General features: G+C 36.9%; 2 protein-coding genes across 2 annotated transcripts in view; one reads left to right on the top strand and one right to left on the bottom strand.

The window, feature by feature from the left end:
- The window catches only part of galm (galactose mutarotase), a 30272-nt gene extending 21012 nt beyond the window's left edge, over nucleotides 1-9260 (top strand). Inside the window, exons 7-8 of the transcript XR_015505076.2 lie at nucleotides 7442-8101; nucleotides 8877-9260. The gene's annotated coding sequence lies outside the window, so the exon portion shown is untranslated. The remainder of the gene's footprint in view (nucleotides 1-7441; nucleotides 8102-8876) is intronic.
- dhx57 (DEAH (Asp-Glu-Ala-Asp/His) box polypeptide 57) overlaps nucleotides 1-23102 on the bottom strand; it is a 33707-nt gene that overhangs the window by 6305 nt on the left and 4300 nt on the right. Inside the window, exons 4-18 of the mRNA XM_087278808.1 lie at nucleotides 21781-22664; nucleotides 21501-21694; nucleotides 19065-19186; nucleotides 18782-18980; nucleotides 17013-17137; nucleotides 16800-16933; nucleotides 14410-14464; nucleotides 14070-14287; nucleotides 11316-11432; nucleotides 11132-11228; nucleotides 7420-7593; nucleotides 7107-7307; nucleotides 3974-4250; nucleotides 3790-3885; nucleotides 34-117 (exon numbers count right to left, since the gene is read on the bottom strand). Of these exons, the coding sequence (XP_087134934.1) occupies nucleotides 34-117; nucleotides 3790-3885; nucleotides 3974-4250; nucleotides 7107-7307; nucleotides 7420-7593; nucleotides 11132-11228; nucleotides 11316-11432; nucleotides 14070-14287; nucleotides 14410-14464; nucleotides 16800-16933; nucleotides 17013-17137; nucleotides 18782-18980; nucleotides 19065-19186; nucleotides 21501-21694; nucleotides 21781-22664 (2977 nt within the window). The remainder of the gene's footprint in view (nucleotides 1-33; nucleotides 118-3789; nucleotides 3886-3973; nucleotides 4251-7106; nucleotides 7308-7419; nucleotides 7594-11131; nucleotides 11229-11315; nucleotides 11433-14069; nucleotides 14288-14409; nucleotides 14465-16799; nucleotides 16934-17012; nucleotides 17138-18781; nucleotides 18981-19064; nucleotides 19187-21500; nucleotides 21695-21780; nucleotides 22665-23102) is intronic.

Below are 23102 nucleotides of genomic sequence, written 5' to 3' on the forward strand. Positions count from 1 at the left end.
ATCTACGCTGAGCCAATCAGAGAACAGTATTACCTGTAATCCTCGGATTGAAAGGAAGTTTTCTCTGCAATACTGATATCCAGCCTTAAAGCCGCTCTGAGCTGCGTTACACCAACCCTGAACAAACACAAACCAGTACAAGACTTCATGATGTATAAAACATACGTAAAACAGAACATTTCATGAAAATCTATTGAGAGAACTGCAAAAATTAATGAATAAAAACATGCACTAAACTACATCTGATTAGGTTCAAATTATATACCCACAAAACAATATGAACCCATTTATTTATTCAATGTATTTTGGAAGACTGATCATTTATAATTGTTAAAATCAGATGATAAAGTGTCTATCAATCTAATTAACAGAAGTGTTTCTGGTTTCATCTTCCAAATTTTAAGGATGGCTAAGTCTCTCCATAATAATAAACCCTGAGAATTGTTATGAAATTCCAGAAGGCAAGACTACGAGAATTGTCAGGCACTAAAACAATAAACTTTCCAATCCGAGAAGAAGATCCTGCATCTTGAGCCCCACTCTCTGCCCCTGACTTTACCTTCTCCACCAGAGCAGATCACACACATTCCACATAGAATGTCCAAGTTTTTAATATGGTGTATCTTGTGGCTCTACCTTCATATTTGGTGTCATTTTAAAGGTCTCTGTGTGATTGGTAAAGTGATCTTAATTTCTCTAATATTTTACAATTTTCCCACTCCCACTCCAGGGAAAATGGTCATCACATCAACTCATAACCAGACAAATGTCCTAGTGAAGCTTTTATTGACTTGAATTTATGATGGTTTGTTGTGATTTCAGTATTTAAAGGGTCACGAAACACTGAAACACATTGTTTTGAGCTGTTGACAGCCATATTTGTGTCCCACGCTGCTAAAAACACTATTAGGACACATATATTTCACAAAAAAGTGAAAATTGGTTGCTTTTGCGTTATTTCGAGCAAATTCATTCTTCCGGTTTGAAACAAATTTTTGAAGCTGCGTCACGCCGATTAGGTACTTGTGTGTAATCCAGCGTGTAGACTGGCTTTCTGTACCTGGGAGTACTTTGTGATGTCTCTGAGTGTGCAGTATTAATTCATGAGAAAGACTTGGCTTAAACCAATCAACGTGCTCCATTGTGTATGCAGTGCAACTACATTAATATGCATGATAGCTTGGAAGACTGTTTTACCTGTTACAGTGTTCAGATGGCAGAGAGAGACACCACGTCGTGTTGCCAAAATAAGTGGGAGAAGAAGATTAGTTTGGAGATACGAGTCATCAGAGTTGCTTTTATAATTTGCTGTATCGAAGGTTTTGTTTTCATTTTCCAGCTATGAGAGGGCAGCTGGACTCACGTGTGGATTACAGTGCACGCGACGCTTGACAAAAACCCGTTTGTAAGGAATATTGTTAACCCGAGAGCTTTTCTCATCTGGAAATGGTGAAATCTGGATATGCTGCTCGTCTCCTTTTAATAAAGACGCAGCTCCAGTGTTGATTGTCTTGTCTATACAGATTTGGTAAGCGATCAGTGCTAGTTTGTATAGTCATCAGTACTCTTTCAGTGTTGAAAGATGGACATTAGTCAACTGATTTCTAAGTTACTAAAGTTTACCGTACGTTAATTTCACTATAATATCATAGATTGAAAGATCCGCTGTAGACGCTGCTCTCCGAGTGTAAACGTGTAAGCACCACAATCAAACTATTATCGTCGTGTAGGATTTTCACCACATTTTGTGACAGGAATAACACACACAGCTTTTGACGCTACCTATTGAGTGCTTATAAGTTTTCGAGAAATGCAGAGGTTTTTTTCTCTCATTCGCCATGCGGTATCAAACGTTGCTTTAAAAATACACGCTTCCAGCAATTCCTCTGATCAAATATCCCGTTTGTCAAGAGGGGCAGAAATTAAATTCCTGAATGAAAGTGCCAAACTGCAGTTAAAGTCCACCATTTAATACTTTGTCAAATTATTTGATTACTGTTATCCATGTAAACACATTCACGGTCACATCAGTGTGTGCCTTAACCGGAACTCCCATTTTTATGCAAATTTTTATGCACTTTCCCTCCTCCGACACTCCCCCCAAAACAGAGCTGGACACTCCCACTTTCCTGACTTTTTCCAAACTAGAGGTGTGAAAACACCCTGCTGAAACAGGGGGGTTTCGTGGCCCTTAAGGGAAAGGTGCAAAAACGTCTGGGAGATCAGGATACCAAGTTGCAGTGTGTGAGACTCTAAACTCTGCATCAAGGCGCAATGTATTCTACACGGTTAGGTATTAATCTCTAACTCTTAAATGTATCTTTGGGTACTAGATGTTGTGCATTTCTGAATTGGCTTATTTTGTTTAATGATGTGAATTGGAATGGAAAGTCTTTGCCTGACAAATAAATGTCAAATTCTTGTCTAACTCAAATATCTCCTGAAATCTTTGTAATTAGTAGATTGTTTATGCTGATGTTTGCGCAGGATTGCTCATATGCTCAGGAATAATGGATGGAGCATAGGCACAGCATTAGAGACCTGTTGATTTCTGACAATCACTGACTTAATATGATATAATCTAGTGGCTAAATCAAACTTTCTTTATGTATGAGCAAGCATGGGGCGACCTAATATTAATTAAAGGAAATTAGTTTACGGTTATATCCTCTATTTAAAAACTAGAACTGGTGAAGTTGTGTCCATAAGCAGATGTAACTGGCCAGTTTACTGACTCTAAGCGACAAAAATAAGGATTTATTAGGTTAATCGATTTAAATTACACCAAATGACAACCTACAGTATAAGGTAATCAGCTTGAATTGGATAAATCTAAATTTAAATTATTATAAAAAAGCAGTCAGATTAAATTCGGAGTTGGAAACAAATTAAAATAAATTTTAACAAATGAAAATATTTCTTTACACATGTGCTAACAAGGCTTACGTGAATTTAACCTTCACCCATGTTGTTAGTTCTGTCATTGGACTAATAGATAAACCCTTAACTACCAACAGCAGGTTTATGAAAAATGAGCAATATTTAAAGAGAATATACTATACACATGTGGTTTATGAATAAATATTGAGTAAAATAACTTAATTTCATAGCAATGTATAGAATTTATTATTATTAAACTGCAATATGAATTAATAAAATATATTATAAAGCTATGATATTGCAATCACTTTATCATAAAATACAAAAAAAAGGAGTAAAACTGAGAAAAATAATTACAGGTTAAAATAACAAATTTTCCTTTTGCATTCATAATTAAATACACGCCTATTGATTAATGTGTATTTGTAGCAGCCATTGCTTCAGCCTTCAGTAGCTAGGGTTTCCATCATCCTGTGTCAATGCGCATTCTGAAGTATCCCATGAGAAACTACTGATAAAAACAGCTAATTTCACAGTTTTCACGTTCACTTGAGGTGTTTTTTTGATTTGTGAGAAAAGGGGTTCATGCAAATAATGGGAGATGAAAACGCATTTGCCAAATAAACTCTGACGAAGCGACTTATTATGTTTGCCTTGTTTACTGTTGGTTGCTAGGTTAATGCAGTCAGCCGCTCTGACAAATTGCACCTAATTCTCAATTGGGATTTTTTAAAAAGCAAAATCTGAATTTTAAAAAAGATTTGCTTCATGTTAGGATTGAAAACCAGCTAATGTCACAAGAACCTTCACAAATCATTCATCTTGATAACAGTAGTGCTGCTAAATATTTCTGAAGTAAAACAATGGAACATTTTTATCAGAATTATTTCATAAATTGAAAATACTGACCTTGTACGCCTGCATCAAAGCTAGATGGTCACTGTTCGCAAGAGAGAAAGCCAACTTCTTCTCATTAGCTTCTTCTCGTTTATCCCATGGAGACACCTTCGAGTGGAGTCATCAAGAAAACAGTCATCTCAGGAAACAATTCTGCATTAGACTGATGATTTTTATCAGATATTGATTGACTTACGAATGGACTCTTGAAGGCCAGGCTGGCAGCAATGGTGAGGGCAGGGTCGAGGCAGCGGAAGATGGCTCCCAGCAGCATGAGTTTACCAATTCGCACGTCCACTGGCAGACAGGCCAAATGCCAGCCCAGTGGGGTTAGAGACTCCTCATCTGTCAGGGCACCAAGCGCACACAGGCGCTGTTTAGCTGCATCCAGACTGCCTTCTGTGGGCGGCTCAATCAGCTGAGAGAAAACAGAGTCCAGAGGACGCTCAGCAAACACCTCCAGCACCTTAACCCTGGGGGAGAGAGAGTTCAATTCCTTTTAAATAAGTACTAAAATGAACAGGAAAACAATAATAACATAAATAAAGCTATCAATAGTTATATTCAAATATGAGACACATTTAACAAAACTGTTTACAACTTAAAGTGGCACTCTTGGCACTCTCAGTAACTCTTGATCAACATGCAAAACCAGATAACACTTATACCTCCGGTTTCACAAACAAGGTTTAAGGCTAGTCAATATTAAATTGCATGTTTGAGCTTTCTCAAGTCAAAATAACTTGCGGTGAGATGTCTTAACATACACCAGTGTAATTTTTTTAACCAGGTGCACACCAATAATATATTTTCCCAAGGCCATTTTTATAAATTTGGCTTAAATAGCCTAATTTAACGAAGGCCTAGTCCTGGCTTAATCTAAGCCCTGTTTGTGAAACTGGGCCATAGTGTAATAGGGTATAGGCCAGGTCAGTATCCCAGATTAAGCGCTTCCGGTAAACTGTATGCAGTTACAATATCACCACGTTTAACTTCTGCTTTCTTTAAAAATCTATGATCTTCACTGCTTAATTAATACACAATATAAAGTGGGTCTCAGACTGTAAAAGAAGGACTGCATTAAATCCCATTGTCCCATGGCATGTCTTTAAAATGTGGAAATTTATTACACCACACTATATTCAATGAAGTTTCTGTGCTCGTCTGCTGCTCCTGATGGCGTTTAAACAGTTTTCATCTCGTTATACAAACAATGAACAAATAAATGAAAGCTTAAGTCTATTAAACTGAATATATTTTAATTATATTACATCCATTCTGTAAAAGGAACAGCAAAAAAATTGAAAAGTCACATTTCCACATAACCATTTATGATACATGTATTACAAATACATATTTTAAATACAACATAGTCAGTTGTATTTGATAGGGTTTATGAAAATGCAGTAATATTTTGTATCAAAATACACTTTTTAAAATACTGTAAAATACTTTATAAGAGGTCCACATGATATCATAATAAAAACGTGGCCTCTGATTGGTGCTTTCTAAGTTCTTGGCCAAGGCTTGAGATCAAACTACAAAGTTGATTGATATTGAAGAAGTTGATTAATGCTTTAAGTATGGATGGAGATTATGCATTACATATAAAGAAACTAACAGACAAATAGCAGGGGTAGATTCAAGAGCAAGTCAACGTAAGAGAAGAATATAAGACACAACATAAAGTCCTACTGTGGCGATACCTACAAAACTTCATAGGCTATTTCAAATGCCAGTAGCTGATCTGCAGGGGCTCTTTATAGTTAATTATAAACTTTGACATTGTTAATAAGTATGAGACAAAAATATTTAATAATGCCTCAGTCTACAAACTGGTCAAAAACTCTAAACTCCAAATTTTGTTTGAGATTTCAGGCTCTATTTTAACGATCTAGGCAAAGTCTAAAGCGCAGGGTGCAAAAGCATTATAGCCGTGTCCGAATCCACTTTTGCTATTTTAAGGATAGAAATATATTCCTGACACATTCAGAAAGACCTAAACTGTGTTTCCTACAAAAATACAAAGAAGGTTATGTTTCCAAGCTGTCTTTTTCTTTTTTTTCTCGTTATTATGACCACTACTCTATTTTGCCTTCGCCATAGAAGTCATACTAATAGCAGTCATATTTTAATTTCAGGCTACGAATATTTCAAATTACATGTCAACAGAACAAAACCGAGATGTGATCACAAATTGAGCACTTGCGATCAATATAATTTCCCAGTAGCTGCTTTTCAGTCATCATATCCCTTGTGGCCATGTCAGAGCTATTCACCGATGTTTTCGTCTTTCTTTTGGACATTTAGTCATTGGTGAAGACGTTATAGCGGGTTAGTGTCTGCTTTTATACTTGGTGTCGGATTAATATTTGCTGGTAGGGAAAATCTATTGGTTCACTTCTGCTATTTATACTTTGATTTGCATTTCAATTGATTGATTTATTCCACTTAACTGCAAATTAGAATAGAAACTGTATAAAGAACACACAAACATACTGACAGTCATAGGTGCTGTACATTGTTATGGGTCAATGATGCTAATATTCGGCACAAATGCATCAATTTCCCCTTTCTGGTTGCTCTTTCTATGAATGAATTATGTAGAAGCACTGTCCATGCGTGTTTCCTTGTCGGATAGTAACTATATTTCATTGCACAACAATTAGTTGATCAGGTTTTTTGTCTTAAAAAGATAAACCACAGTTCTCTTTCCTGTTCGCCAAAAATAACCAATTATATTCCTGGGAATGTCTGACACCGGCGGATACATATTGTGATAGACGTGCCAGGCACGAAAGCTTGACAGGCGTAGCAACAGTAACTAAGGAGGGCAGGGCTTAGTGAAGGGTCAATTAGGGTTGCGCTGGTCTAAAAATAGCAACAAATCGTGCTATACACATCTTGTGCCTTATTGTACCGGGTGTATGATCGGGCTCAGAGTCTTCACTGAATGAGATAAATAAAGATGCACAAGAAGATTTAATAAGTGGAATAATTGACTTCGGGCCACTGAATTATCAGAAAATCTTCATAGCAAATTCTGATAATTTATCAACCTGAAGCCAATAAGTCCTTACTATAACTGTAGATGTAAAATTTTGCAATAATTAATCAACTAAAAAGACATTGAAGTTTTTCTTCTCCAAATACAGTTATTTCAAGGAAATTATCGAATATAGTTTCACTGAATTAAAAGTGTCTTAAACCCCAGTTAGTCAAGTAAAAAATTATTAAAAGCCATGCAAATTTAAAGAGACTATTATTTAAGATCTTACAATAGATTTACTTAGGTTTAGCATTGAAGGTTTTCCTTTAAAGATGCTTACCGTAGACAGAGCTGCTCCAGAGGAACTCTCTGGATCTCCGGCAGCTGCTGTTGGCTCAGATGGTGTTCAAAGCGATGGCTTGTAAACAGATGAAAGCAAACCCCTGATGCCACACGACCAGCACGGCCTTTTCTCTGAAGAGCATTGGCACGAGACACCCACACGTCTTCTAGACTCTCCATACTGCGACTGGCATCATACCTAGCACAAACATGCACAAATTAAACCCTAAAAAACGTAGTGTATTTCAGCAAAATGCTTTTGCATGGCTCATGAAATATCAGCATAAGCCTCAAAATGAAGTTTATCAAACCTTTTCTCTTTCATCCGTCCAGAGTCTATGACATACACCACATCATCAATGGTGACAGAAGTTTCAGCAATGTTTGTGGAAATGATGATTTTGGTAACACCATTCTGTGGGCGGGTAAACACAGCCTGCTGCTCCTCATTGGACAGGGACGAGTGGAGAGGATAAACTACACACCTGGAGATGTTACACACCAACATGACGTCACCATCAACTTTTAACAGGAAAATTTGACAAAATATGTCTGGTTACATTTTGTTTTATTGTAAATATTATTTGTATGATGTACTAGTGATTGTCAACTTCACTGTGCACTTGTCTCACATTCGTCTCTCTGCAGTGACACCGTTCTAAAAACTAAAAAAAGTGGGCCAATTATATGGATACACCTTAATAAAATGCGAATGGTTGGTGATATTAATGTCCTGTTTGTGGCACATTAGTATATGTGAGGGGGCAAACTTTTCAAGATGGGTGGTGACCATGGTGGCCGTTTTGAAGTCGGCCATCTTGGATCCAACTTTTGTTTTCTTAATAGGAAGAGGGTCATTTGACACATAAAAACTTATTGGGAATTCCACAAGAAAAACGATGGTTTTAACGTAACTTTATTCTTTTGTGAGTTATTTACAAGCTTCTGACCACTTATAAAATGTGTTCAATGTGCCGCCCATTGTGTTGGACTGTCAATAGCCCCTTTCACACAGTGATACCGGTAAATATCCGGAAAATTTACGGAACGACTTTACCGGTATATACAAAAAAGTGCTGTTCACACAGGCGAGGACGTTGCGGAAATTTTCCGGAAAAGAGCATTCACACATCCATTCCAAAATACCGGTAAATTCTGACATCATTCACCACAAATGAGCTTTAAACGGCTGCGCTTGTGTTTGTAAACATTTGACTAAATTACAAACTCTTTTGATGATCAATATTGTAAACAACTTTCACTGGATCATATTCGCATGTCGAGATGTTCATAATATGTGCGTGTGCTGACGCTCACAGGCTGTTTCATGGGCACACGCAAAGCTTGAAGGTAAACAAACAACGGCTTATCATAAGCATCTCATCGATGATTATTTGCACAGTTGGCATTAAGAAGAACATATAAACGTTATCTGACTAACTTCTAGCAGCTAAATGTGTCTGGAAAAATATTCAAAGGTTTTTATTCTCACAAACCGCGCGGACGTAAATGCGTCTGACTGTTGTGATTGGCTAAAGCAGACGTCTCACGTCAGCACGCTCTAGACGTGCACGCGCTTATTACGGCAATCTTCCTTCTGCATTCACACAGCGCAGCATTCCGGCAAATTGCCGGTAATGTTACAACTTCTCTTTCCGGAAAATAGCCAGAACGAATTTACCGGTATTTTCAAAAAGGACCTGTTCACACATACAACCTTTCCGGAAAATTGCCGGTAATTTTCCGGAAAGGTCTGTATGTGTGAAAGGGGTTAATGCAACCCTCTTCTCCCACTCTTCACACACTGATAGCAACACCACAGGAGAAGTGCCAGCACAGGCTTCCAGTATCCTAAGCTTCAGGTTAGAGCTGTGAACCTACACTAGTCTCACGGGTCGGTTACGATTATCATGCCATCGATTCGGTTCAATTCGATATTTAGGTGCATCACAGTGCATTGACGGTGCTTTTCATACACAGTTTTATATTTTCTTCACAGCAGCAGTTTTTGTATTAAAATGTATGGATATATTTATATTTATATATTATTTGTAATACAATTTTGTCATTTAATACAAACAGTCAGATATATAAACTGTAACTTTAAACAAAACGAGCATTTAGCAAATAATATAAACAAATATCAATATCCAGCTCAATTTCTCATCCTTGTCTAGTTCTCTCACACCTCTTTGATTGGTCACACCCTCAACAAAAACGGTTGCGATTGGCTCTTGCGCGCTGTGCTCTTCACAGATGAGTGACACTGATAAGCAGCAGGCTGCAGCGGCGATCTCACAGCTGATGTATGATAGACACAGTGGAGAAAACTCCGCAGACACGCGCTCATTTCTTTATCCAGAAGTAATGCTGTAAAACAGCCAAGAGGAGAAGAAAAGCCATGCCAGCAGGTCAAATGGGCCACTGTGTGTGTGTGTGTGTGTGTGTGTGAGAGAGAGAGAGTGAGAGAGCGAGACAGAGAAAGAGAGAGAGAGAGAGAGAGAAATGAAGTACTTTCATTCTCTCGATCTCAGTGAAATAGGGGGTTTTGTTGTATATGTCAGTGAAAGACTGATCCAGCAAACACACACAGTGAAATTGTGCACAGTTTATGAGTTTTAAGTAGTTAGAGCGTTGTAAATACTCGCGATCGCCTCCCTCGCGACAGAGGGCATATGAGGTAAATGACGTCATTAATAACCGGTTATGATTATTACTGAACCGATACCGAATTGTCCGCGTCTGCATCGCGGTGCACCGAAGAAACGATTAATTTTGACACCCCTACTTCAGGTGCTGCACATCTTGTATTGGTTTTGATATGCTCCAATTAAATTATGGTTCTCTGACTTTGTTCAGATGCACATTAAAATGAAGTTACTGTGAGCAGCCTGGAGTTATGACATTCTGCCTTTGTTTTACTGTCGTACTTACTATGATAAATAGGCTAACAATCTGCTAAATATAAAGCACTGCAAACAAGCAAAGACTTTAAATTGCGAGCAAAAAATATCTTACAAAATCTAAAAAAAATAAATTAAAAAAAGTTCAGGATCTGCTGATATACAGTCCAGATAACTAGGTCATACCTATGATATTGTGGTGGGTGTAAGTTTGTCATTTCCAATTAAGGCGCACAACTTGCACGGCACGCATATAGGAGCAATGCACCTCCATTGGAAATGACAAACTTACCCCCTAAGCTTATTGGCACTGCTTCCGGGGCACTTTTTAATAAACCTCTAGCACTTCATACGGAAACTATTGTACATACCGAATGTTTTTTTATCGATATTGACAGTGGTGTTGGTCAATAAATATCGATACCGATTTTATCACCCACCCTTACAATGCATATCAAATTAATCTGAAAACTGTGACCACAAACCCATGATACAAACGGAACGGGTGATTTTGTGAACCATTCAATACATACTACAATTAGTACAAACATTTGAATGGTATGGCATAGTATTACATAGATACAACATAAGTTGATTCTAGAAAATCAAGTACAACATAATCACTTATAGAAAATCAAGATGAGTTTTAAGATCTTTAAAATGTTTGTGCACTTGATACACAAAGGCATTATGTATATTGCGCTTTACTTTTGCTACATTCCTTTTTTATTATTTAATTTCCTTTCCGATACGAAATAGTACACTGCTAAATTTCTATTACTCCCAATAGCTTTTGCCACTAAGCATTTACTATTACCATATGTTCATAGCAGTACACCCATTCTGGACATATACTTGAAAGAATCTTTTTTGGGGACATAGTACAAAGATTTTTTATGTATGCTAATGAGAAAGAGGACGAGGTTTCTTATTAAAATAAAGATAAAATATTGATAAACAAAAGCGTTTAGATTAGAAACAAATAGTTTCTAATACCGTCTTTCTTTAGTTAAATTCAGATAAAATGTGTTTTGCTTTTTGCCGTATTGACTTGCTTTATGCTTTCAAAACTGCAAATTTGTAAGTAACAATATCTACTGGCCCCACTAGATTGACGTACCTGTTTGTTCTTCTATTATTGAACATCCTGTTAGACTGCAGCTGCTCATATAATTGCTTTATTTCAGCCAGGCCTGGTAGAAAGACCAAAACAGCCCCTGTACACATAGAAAAAAACAATTGATCATCAAGAAAGCTGTAATTATTTGGGAAAGAAAATGCTGTGTTTTATGATGCATTTTTACCTGGAGGGTAGCTGTGATCTCCATCAACAATCCACTCCAACAGACTCTCCACCAGGTCCATGTTGATTTTGTCAAGATCCATAGCAGCCAATGTTTTCACCACAGACTTTGAATAATCTTAACAAGACATGAACAAAGATTAGTCATTTATTAGAGTTCAGAGTACAAACAAAATACAAACACACACAGATCTAATATAAAGACTGACTTTATAGGTATGCCACAGTGCAAGTTACGATATAAATCTCAGGTGTCCACACAATGCATTTATAAAGATTTAGTTTAAAATTACACCACAGATAATTTATTACACCACATCACAAATGCCCCTTTAGGGTCAAACCTATTTTTTATTACCCTTTCTAGTAACATTTTCTAATAACTACACACTATAAATCCTTTATTAAGCATTAGCAAATAGTGAACTCATTATCTGTTAAGCATTAACTCTACATTAATAAGTGTTAGTAAGCAGTTTATAACTGCAGCAACAAATGCTCTATTCTTGACTTACAAACATATTTAGTGTGCTTAATAATTGTATTTTCATACTTTGTTAATGACTTATTTTTCATTACTAAATTAAGTATTGCATTATTTACAAACCAGTTGTATTTAAGAGTAGTTAAGGGTTTTTAGGATCATTCAGAATGAGTTAGTAAATTATTAATAAATTATTGAAATCAACATTTAAATGTCTTAGTATTCAGGCATATATTAATGGTTACTATGTGTGTTAATAAATGCTTTATTAACTCAACTCCAGTTTTGTGACCTAATCTAAAGTGAGGACTATTCATGCTTTATAAATCCTTTATAAATGACAAATAAAGGCTCAGTTAAATTCTAAACAGGAAAAATGACATTATTCATTCCTATTCATTTAAAGATACACAAATGAAACTGTACTTCAAATGAAAAATAAATCTTTGCAACCTGATCTAAAATAACATCACTGTAGAGTTTAAACATTGCATCTTATTATATTGTTAAATTGTTATATTGTAGTTATAGTTGTAGTTAAACTGTTTTATCCAGTTTTTGTTGTATTTTGACACTCCTGTTATTTGGCAATGTTTAAACTTTACATTAATTTCACTTTTTAGATAAGATTGCAAAGATTATTATTCACTTGATTCTGAGCTTTTAATAGTCATTTATAAGTGATTTATAAAGCATAAATAGTCTTCACTTTAGATTAGGTCACAAAACTGCATGAAGTTGAGTTAAAAAAGCATTTATTAACATATTAGTTAACTATTAATAAATGCCTGAATAATAACACATATAAATGTTGATTTCAATAGTTTATTAATCATTTACTAACTCATTCTGAATTATCATAAAAACCATCAACTACTTTTTAATACAACTGGTTTTTAAATAATGTGATACTTAGTTTAGTAATGAAAAATAAACCATTAACAAAGTATGAAAATACAATTATTAAGCACATTATATAGGTGCTTATAAGTCAAGAATAGAGCATTTGTAGCTGCAGTTATAAACTGCTTACTAATGCTTATTAATGTAGAGTTAATGCTTAACACATAATGAATTGACTAGATGCTAATGCTTAGTAAATGATTCATAGTGTGTAGTTATTATAAAGTGTTACCGACTTTCTTTTAATACAAAAGAGACAACTGAGTATTAAGCTGTCAAATACACTCAGGTTATGTCAAAAAAGTTTGCATGTGAATGGTTAGGGATGACAAAGCATTAGGCATGGGCTGGTATAGGATTCTGCACGTATGATAACCTTGGATAAAAATATCATGGTTTCACGGTATTGTGATTACTGCTCTAAAATATATTCTTTTTAAAGAACCACTTAACTAAAGGGGTAGGGGTACTTAAATAGAATTGGGATTGGGCCTAAATGTAGAAACCTTAGCTTCAATGTGCGTGTTATTAATGTTTGTATACTAACATGATTTATCATTAACAAAGCATTCATTAGCCTTTGTGTTGTCCTAGAATTCTAAATACACAGCAAGTACACTGTATTTTTTTGATGATTTAGGCTAAGTAATATAAAGTGGGATCAATCATTGTTTAGATGTTAAAATGGTGCTCAGATCATTGAGAGAATTACCAACCTCATTAGTGTACATTATTCCTGCATTATCTACTGTTTTACTAACATAAAGTCATGCTAATGACTTAACAAATGTGTTAACTAATGTATTAATTAACTTATTAATATAAGTTTAGTTAAAATTATGGTTTAGTATTGCTGAATAAATGTGTTGTTTATTGTTAGGTCATGTTTAGTAATCCATGAACAAATACTTCAGTGTATGCAAGTAAACAAACTTATTAAGCTGTTGATGTAAAGAGATTAGAATAGAATGTGTGTCAATTAATATTAGTTACAGTCACTGTTCATCATTAGTTGATGTTAACTAAAGCCTTACCTAACATGTTACTACATGTTTAGTTAACATTAACAAAAATCAAGTAATGCTTAACTGATGAGTTGATCATTGTTAGTTCATGCTAAAGAATGCATTACCGTTAAGTGTTACCGATCTTTTATGAACAGTAACATTACACACTAAAGGAAGCTGACAGTGTATAAAGTATAATAGGAACGAATAAACAGGAAGGCAGTAGTTTTTTGTAAACACTATTTACAGAAAAAGCTTAACAAATTGCCTAAACAGGTAAGCAGTGATAACAGACCAATCCATAGAAAACTCCCCACAAAACAAGCACAAGCAAACAACTGGTGACTCAAAATATTCTTACTGGAATATCGGACAGTGAGATCTTGTTGACTGAGCTGCTGATCAGGAACTGAGTCTTTGACGGACTCCTTATTTCTGAAGGAGGTGAAGGACCAGCCACCATAATCATCATCAAAGTCTTCAACTAGAGCTCGTCCCTTTCCAGTTGTACCACCCGGACCGGAGGAACGATTTAGCTTTGTGGAGCGCCGGTATGGACTGCCATCTTCAATTACATACCTTTATTGCAAAAGAATAAAAACCTTGAGTTAAAAAATTTCCGGATTTGTATCATTTTGTAAAGAATCCATGTAAAAAAATAAACAATTGTGTTTGAAATAAAATGCATTTGATGTGAATACCTGGTCTTGGCAATGGCATCTTCAAGGAAGAACTGCTCTACTGGGAAAGTACGCCCTAAAGATGGAAGGAATTTTGAAATGTGTGTAAAAAACTTAAAGTAATAATAAGGTAAGAAATGTGTGGTACATTACACCATTATCCAACACAGTGTTTACATTATTTTAAGGCACTAAAATCTATTTTTATTATTGCAAAAGCTTTACAGCTCTGGAAAAAAATAAGAGAAACTTAATAATTACTGTTTCTCTGGATTCGTCAATAAAGGATGTGATTTAGAGCTAATTCACCAAAAATGACAAAATGCTGATATAAATAAAAACATAAAATAACTTAAATATTGAGGCAATCTCTCTTGCTACATACATAGGTAATTATATATTTATTAAATGTATATACAATTGAAGTCAGATTTATTAGCCCCCCTTTGATTTTATTTTATTTATTTTTTTAATATTTCCCAAATAATGTTTAACAAAAACTTTTTAACAGGAAATTTTCACAGTATGTCTGATAATATTTTTACTTCAGGAGAAAGTTTTATTTGTTTTATTTAGGCTAAAATAAAAGCTGTTATTAATTTTTTAATAAACATTTTAAGGTCAACATTATTAGCCCCCTATTAATTTTTTTTGATAGTCTACAGTACAAACCACTGTAATACAATAACTTAGCTAATTACCCTAACCTGCCTCGTTAACCTAATTACCCTAGTTAAGCCTTTATATGTCACTTTAAGGACTTTAAGGACATCTACACTCCCTCCCTCCCTCCAGGACATCTACACCAGGCGGTGCATGAGGGAAGCCAAGAGAATAATCAGCTACTCCAGCCACCCAAACCGTAGACTTTTCTCTCTGCTACCCTCAGGCAGACGGTTCCGCAGCATCCGGTCACGCACTCGCCGGCTGTAGAAAAGTTTCTTCCCTCAAATTATCAGGCTGATGAACACTTAACACACCCCACACAGACTCTTCCATACCCCTCACTGCATACCATCAATATGTAGCATGCACTGCACTTTAACCATTCCATACTTGAAACAATACTGCCTACAACTATGTGGGCACCTATTCATTGTACATATCGCTGTCAATTTTACATTGTCCTGTTTCTTTTTTTTTTTTTTTTTTTTTTTTTTGAGTAGTATGCTGTTGTATTTGCACTGTCATTTTATTTGCACTGTCTGTATTTTGCACTGTCTGTATTTACACTGTCATTTTATTTGCACTGTATTTTGTACTGTCTGGAGCCAGCACCTAAGCTTTTCACTCATCATAGCACACATGCTGCTGATGATGATGTGACAATAAAAGTGATTTGACTTGATTTAAGCTGTATTTACCTTATTCTCTGCGCACAAGTGGGCGTAGACATTTTAATTGTTTTGGCTCAAGATTTCCAGTCTCATTCACTTCCATTCATTTAGCTAAAAACAGCTTGTTTTGCTGTTTGATGTTGCAAACTGATATTTTCTTATTACATTACTCTGTTTTGTCTGTATAGTTATGGACGCACTTGTTTGTAGAGCAAGTAGTTTGACCGTTTTCTGCCGTTTATTATTCCTAGTCATTTCTCCCATAGGGAGCTGAATCGGAAGTTCTAAAACAATCGCAAAAACGAGCGCACTTCCGCATTGAAGAATAAGGTCAATAGAAGTGTATTGAAAAAGATCTAGTAAAATAATAATTAGTCATCATGGCAAAGATAAAATAAATCAGTTATTAGAAATGAGCTATTCTCCATTAAACAGAAATTGGGGAAAAAAATAAACAAGGGGGCTAATAATTCTGACTTCAACTGTATAATTACAAATGTATGTATGTATATATGTATATACATATATACATACATACAATAGTTCCGTTTGGTTCATAATGTACTTTTGAGGCTTTTTTAGTCAAGAATGTAGTTGTTTAGATTGCAACTAGGGGAAATCTCTGTAGACTGATGGCACTTCATGACGTTCAGCCTTATTATCTTAAAATGTGAGCAAAAATTGCCTGTTTTGCAACCACTTTAGATGTTATTATGCGTTCAAACTGTTGTATATATGCCTGCTCCCACCAGTGCCAATAAACACTTATACTTGTGTGATATTGCTCAGATTTAATGTATAAAAAATATAACGTCAATATAAAATGAAATTTTTTTTGTTAATTTATTTTGAAAGGACATTAGGAGAGTAAATAATAATAAGTATGTGTTTGGATATTTATTATTTACTCTGCTATTCAAATAAATTATGTAAATGATAACTCTTAGTAATGGCAAGCACCTATTAATGGCAAATCCCAGAGAATCAAGTTTTAATAACTTCAAAATGTTGTTTTTTTCAAGAGCTGTACATAAAAATAAATGTGTAATGAAAGATAAATGATGTGGGGTTCACCTGGTATATGGATGCAGGGGCAGTTGTTGAAATACTGTGAGAACAGTTCAGCATTCAAGGTTGCACTCATCATAATTACTTTCAGATCTGTCCTTTTTACAATCAGATCCTTCAAAACCAGCAACAGGAAGTCACTGCAAGACAAGTATTGTGCTACTGTCAGATTCACTTCATGTGACGGTTTATTTATGTGCATTTGAGCTTTCCACACACCTCTCTTCTGTTCGTTCATGGACCTCATCCACGATCACATGTGTGACACCGCTGAGCTCAGGATCACCTTCTAACCTCCTCAAAAGAACACCAGTTGTGCAGAACATCAGCCTGGTGATGGAGGACTGGATGCAACAAAACACAAAAACTTCTATTAGAAGGCTAGGTATTACCGCATAACACTACCATGCAAAAATCAGACATTCAGAGAGAAAAAAAATAATACAACAAAATAATTTTTTTTTAAATGGAAAGAAAATAAATATTTTATTATTGTTTTTTATTAATGTTTTAAACTGAACAGGAAAAAAGACATTACAATGTTTTACAAACTTTTTCAACTTGCATTCAATTGATTTTTTTAAGTCCATGGTTTACACAAAACATTCATAACAGGAACTACAGCAACTATGATAATTCAGTTGGTGATGGCTGGTGAAAAAAATCACCATCACATGAATAAACTAAATTCTAGAATACTATTTGTTTTTAACGGCAAGAAAACAGTGAAGTAATCTGTGGAGTTGCTTTTTAGCCTGAATTAAAATAAACCCAACTTCAGGATTGTCATTTATACTACACTGAACTGAACAGGGTTCAACGCTAAGGATTTTTTCTACTGGCCTGATTGGGCCAGCGGTTCAGATTTTTACTTGCCCTGCGAATATTTTCACTGGCCCCACCAAAAAAAAGTTAAGTTAATAGATATTCCTTAGCCACATGTTTTTAATATTGTGTCAAAAATGTGTTTTGAATCTCGAATTTTTATATTTTTAAAATGTTAAAAAATGTATAATGAGCATATCTTCGCATTGTACCCACGTAAATGTCTGCTTCCAAGACATTCTTTTAGCCTCATAAATTCATTTCGCTATACTGGTTTTTACCAGGTTACAAAAAAAAACGACATGCTCACAACATCCAATCAGATCGAAGGAACCGAAAAGCAACATGGTGTTTACGACATCACTGAGAAGGCAGCATTTAAAGGCTTAAAAGCACAACCTGTTTCTCGATTCTAAGACTGTATTTATATGCAATTGACAAATAGTCGCAGACAAATTGAACTCTTGTGACAAGGCACTACAAATCCAGCCAGTAACAATTCTGTCTACTGTCCAGAGCGCCTCGCATGCTGGCCCCGGGCCACCGGGCAGTCCTTATTGTTGAGCCCTGCTGAATCAGTTTTAATTTACTAGAACTAAACCAGAAATCTACTATTACTCTCCTGCCTGCCTGAACTGCTGGAATGTTCCACAGTTAGAAATATTTATGTATTTGTATTATTTTTTCTTCATCTATGTGAAGCCGCATTGACACAATCTAAATTGTAAAAAAGCAGTACAGAAATAAAGAAGAATTGAACTGAATTATGATAATAAAAATATTTTACATTTTTGCAAGACTTACAAGACTTAACATTCTTAAAAATAGTAAAAGACTCTTAAACTAGTACAAAAATCGTACCAACCCCAGCTTTTAAATAAGATTTTTGAGGATCTGTTATGAATATATTTTCCTTAAATGGTTTTCATGAAAAAAAAAAAATCACTATTATTAAAAATAATTATTTTATTTAAAAAAAAATGACTTGAAAACAATTCATTTGAGAACAAAAGAATGAAAACACAAAAATGACAAATAATTTCAATAAATAAATTCATCTACAAATCAAATTTATACTATTATTTATATTAACAATAAAACAACGAATGATAAAAGATGATGAAAATCTTATGACATGCAGTTGGTATGTAAAGTGGTGTTACCCTGACGGTCTCCAGGCGGATCTGGTAGCCTGTGGAGTGCCCCAGGGCCTCTGCTCGCTCCTGAGCCACTCGAGTTGCAACAGCAATGGCAGAGATTCTGCGTGGCTGAGTGCAAATAATGTTGGCTACTCTATCCGGCCGTCCAGTCTGGAGGAAATTATCCAAGATAAACTGAGGAATCTGAGTGGTTTTCCCACACCTGAAGTTACATTAATATAAATAATATATGATATGCAAACAAGACAGGTTAATAGATTATAAATTATGTGGATCACAGTCCTACCCGGTCATTCCACTGATAACCAGAACCTGGTTCTTAACCAAACACTCCAATATGGCCTCTCTCTTCTGCCATGCTGGGAGTTTCTGCCTCTGCTCTTGCATTGATATGTATCGCCTCGATGACTGAAAGAAAAAACACATAAAGATCAGTTAAGCAAAACCAAAATAGTTTTTCCTTTTTTGAAAGATCTGAAAACACTACAAAAAGAGTTTTTCTTTCATTATTTTAGTTTCATTTACAAAAATAAATCTGTCCACACGAAAAGGCAAAAAACTGTGTGCTGCATGTTAAGGGGGCTTTTTTGCATTTATGATGGGTTCACACCATTTAGGAAAAATCTGAGATATTGTGTCAAAGGAAGAGATGGAGAGGCTTGTCCATGCCTTTGTCTCTTCTCGATTGGATTTTTGTAATGTTCTGTTCACTTGTCTAAACAAATCCTCTATGGAGCGATTGCAAGTTGTGCAGAATGCAGCAGCGAGGCTTTTAACTAACACCAGTAGGAGGTCACACATTACACCTGTGCTTAAGGCACTTCACTGGCTTCCTATTAGTTTTAGTGTAAATTTTATAATAATAATAATAATAATTCCTTACATTTATATAGCGCTTTTCTGGGCACTCAAAGCGCTTTACACACAATGGGGGAATCTCCTCATCCACCACCAGTGTGCAGCATCCACCTGGATGATGCGACGGCAGCCATTTTGCGCCAGACCGCACACCACACACCAGCTGATTGGTGGAGAGGAGACAGCGATGAAGCCAATTGGAATATGGGGATGGTTAGGAGGCCATGATGGACATAGGCCAGTGGGCAGATTTGGCCTGGATGCCGGGGTTAAACCCCTACTCTTTTCGAAGGACATCCTGGGATTTTTAACGACCACAGAGAGTCGGGACCTCGGTTTAACGTCTCATCCGAAAGACGGCGCTCACTGAGCAGTATAGCGTCCCCGTCACTATACTGGGGCATTAGAACCCACACAGACCGCAGGTTGGGCGCCCCCTGCTGGCCTCACTAACACCACTTCCGGCAGCAACCTAGCTTTCCCATGTGGTCTCCCATCCAGGTACTGACCGGGCGCAGCCCTGCTTAGCTTCAGTGGGCGAAATTTTAAGATTTTGGCCATTACATATAGAGCTCTGCATGGTCAAGCACCCCTGTATATACAAGATCTTTTAAGCAGTCACTCATGTAGCCGGTCTCTGAGGTCTTCTGGCAAAGACCTGTTAGCCTTTCCCATAACTCAACTTAAAATTCAAGGTGCTTTCTGTGTGGTGGCCCGATGGCTCTGGAACTCTCTCCCTTTAGCATTGAGAACTCTGGGATCAGTTGAACTATTTTAAAAGCATTTTAATCAAGACACACCTTTTTGGGTCACGCTTTTAATTAACAGTATTAGTGTTTCTGTATTTGGACTGTTAATTAGTTTTAATGTTTTAACATGTCTTCTTTTATTGCCATGTGTTCTTTTAGTTGTTTTTTCTTATTGTAAAGCACTTTGTGACTCCATGTCTGGGAAAGGTGCTATATAAATAAACCTTTACTTACTTACTTACTTGCCGGCAGCTAGCTCTCTGCAACTCTCACATGAAGCTAACTGAAGCTAAGCAGGGCTGCGCCCGGTCAGTACCAGGATGGGAGACCACATGGGAAAGCTAGGTTGCTGCCGGAAGTGGTGTTAGTGAGGCCAGCAGGGGGCGCCCAACCTGCAGTCTGTGTGGGTCCTAATGCCCCAGTATAGTGACGGGGACGATATACTGCTCAGTGAGCGCCGTCTTTCGGATGAGACATTAAACCGGGGTCCCGACTCTCTGTGGTCGTTAAAAATCCCAGGATGTCCTTCGAAAAGAGGGGTTTAACCCTGGCATCCTGGCCAAATCTGCCCACTGGTCTCTGTCCATCATGGCCTCCTAACCATCCCCATATTCCAATTGGCTGCATCACTGTCTCCTCTCCACCAATCAGCTGGTGTGTGGTGTGCGGTCTGGCGCAAAATGGCTGCCATCGCGTCATCCAGGTGGATGCTGCACACTGGTGGTGGATGAGGAGATCCCCCCCCCATTGTGTAAAAGCGCTTTGAGTGCCCAGAAAAGCGCTATATAAATGTAAGGAATTTTTATTAACTATTATTAATAAATTACTTACACCAAAAAGGGAATTAAGTATTATTGGATTTGAGTCAGGGCATTGTGCAGTGCGAACGATGCAGAATTTGCAATGCGTTTGCCACAAAGGTGCAGAATTTGCCTCATTCGAATCTTTCACCATTGGTATGAACCCAATCATGTTGGCCAATCAAAAAGAAGAAAACAGCGCACTTGCTGACATTATGAAGTAAAAGCTCTGGTCGTGCAGGTGTTGGACAATGAAACTGAAATGCCTGGTTTTAGACAACAATAATTCATTCGTAGGGTGTAGAATTGTGTTACCCGTTTCCTTTTGAACTCTCTGCACAGCTTCTTGTTCTCTTCCTGCATTTGCTCAGTTCTGATTTCAGTCTTCTTCACCATCCTCTTCCTCAAGTTAACATAGCTCTCGTTTTCTACTGGGATACATTCCTCTTCATCTTCATCATCCCCTTCATCTTGTACATCATCAATATCCTCACTTAGGATTTGTGCAACTAATTAAACACAAAACTTTCATTATATAGTGAAATATTATAAGTATGATTAAATAATGGAGGCTTTAGGATGTTCGGCTCCTTACCTTCTTTTTGTTTCACTCTGTGGTTCGTGATCTCGCTGATGCTAGTTGAGGTTGACTGATCTCTAGTTGCTGAAGTCCTGTTGTCTACATTGATTTTATTGCTTCGACTCTTTGCCGGTGTGACAGTGGGAGGAGCCAGCACAGGAGGTGGGGCACTATACTTGTGATGAGCAGCTAACAGCAGCTCCCTGACAGGACCATCCTCTTCCAGGCTGGAAATAAGGGTGTAGACCACTGGCTCACCTTCCTCTGCAGCTCTGAGTGACTGACCGAACAGATACTCTGTGACACTGAGACGTCCAGCCCCTGAGAGGGATTCATCTGTACTACTGAAGGCCACAAGTGGAGGTTGAAAAGGATATAAACTGCCTGGTTGGAAACGAATCTCCAGCTGGTAAATTGGAGCATCTGCGTTGCTAAACCCCGGTTGACTTGCCTTACAAAGATCTCTTGAAGTGCTTGATTCGTGAACTTGGTGCTTGAACTTGCAGCGATTCCCAAACTTACAACCTGCCCCCCTTAAGTAAAACTTGCAAATCTGATTGGACTCTGACTGCTTTTTAGAATGCTTAGAGTCAGAAAGTTTGATCCGTCTTTCATCCAACCACAGCAAATCAAGCTGAATAGTCCAAACCCGATTACTGATGCGCTCGCAGAACCTTTCGCCGTAGATTGCCGTCAAAGCAAAGGCCTCTTCCTGTCGCAAAGCTACACATTCCCCCTGTGAAGGGGGATCAGATGTTTGCGGGCTGAGGGCGCTAGAGCCAAATCGTTCTGTGAACATTTGTGATAGGAGGAGCTCTAATGTTGCTCCAACCTCACCGCATCCACTTCCTTCTCCGGCTTCCAAAGCTTGTCTGCTGCGCTCACGGTCAAACCCATACCTGCAACATGGGTAATACTGAGTTGCTAATATATGGAGGGTACAAGCAAGTATATTTATTTAGTAAGTATGCAAATATCAATGTTCTAGTTGTGTACTTGTGTACTAATAGCGCTTGAGACAAACTGGCCCACTCTCTAGTTTTTAAAGGATAGTTTTCTATTTTACGTTTAAAATAACTTCTATTGCCCTGACATTCCCAGTCAGCAGTGTTAACTGTGAGAGGGACTTCTCAACCATGAACAGGGTAATTAATACTTTTTATAACAGCATTTGCTGCTTTAAGCTACATTTTGTTTTAAAATGATGTAACAATAAGGGCCCTATCATACACCCGGCGCAGTGTGGCGCAAGTCACGGCCCAGTAGTCTTTTGGTAGTTTCAGCTTGGCGCAAGAGTCGTTTTGAGGCGTTGTGCTACGCTGTTTAAATAGCAAATG

The sequence above is a fragment of the Danio rerio genome, chromosome 13 (assembly GCF_052040795.2).
Source record: "Danio rerio strain M-AB ecotype USA chromosome 13, GRCz13ab, whole genome shotgun sequence".
In the NCBI taxonomy this organism is placed as follows: Eukaryota; Metazoa; Chordata; class Actinopteri; order Cypriniformes; family Danionidae; genus Danio; species Danio rerio.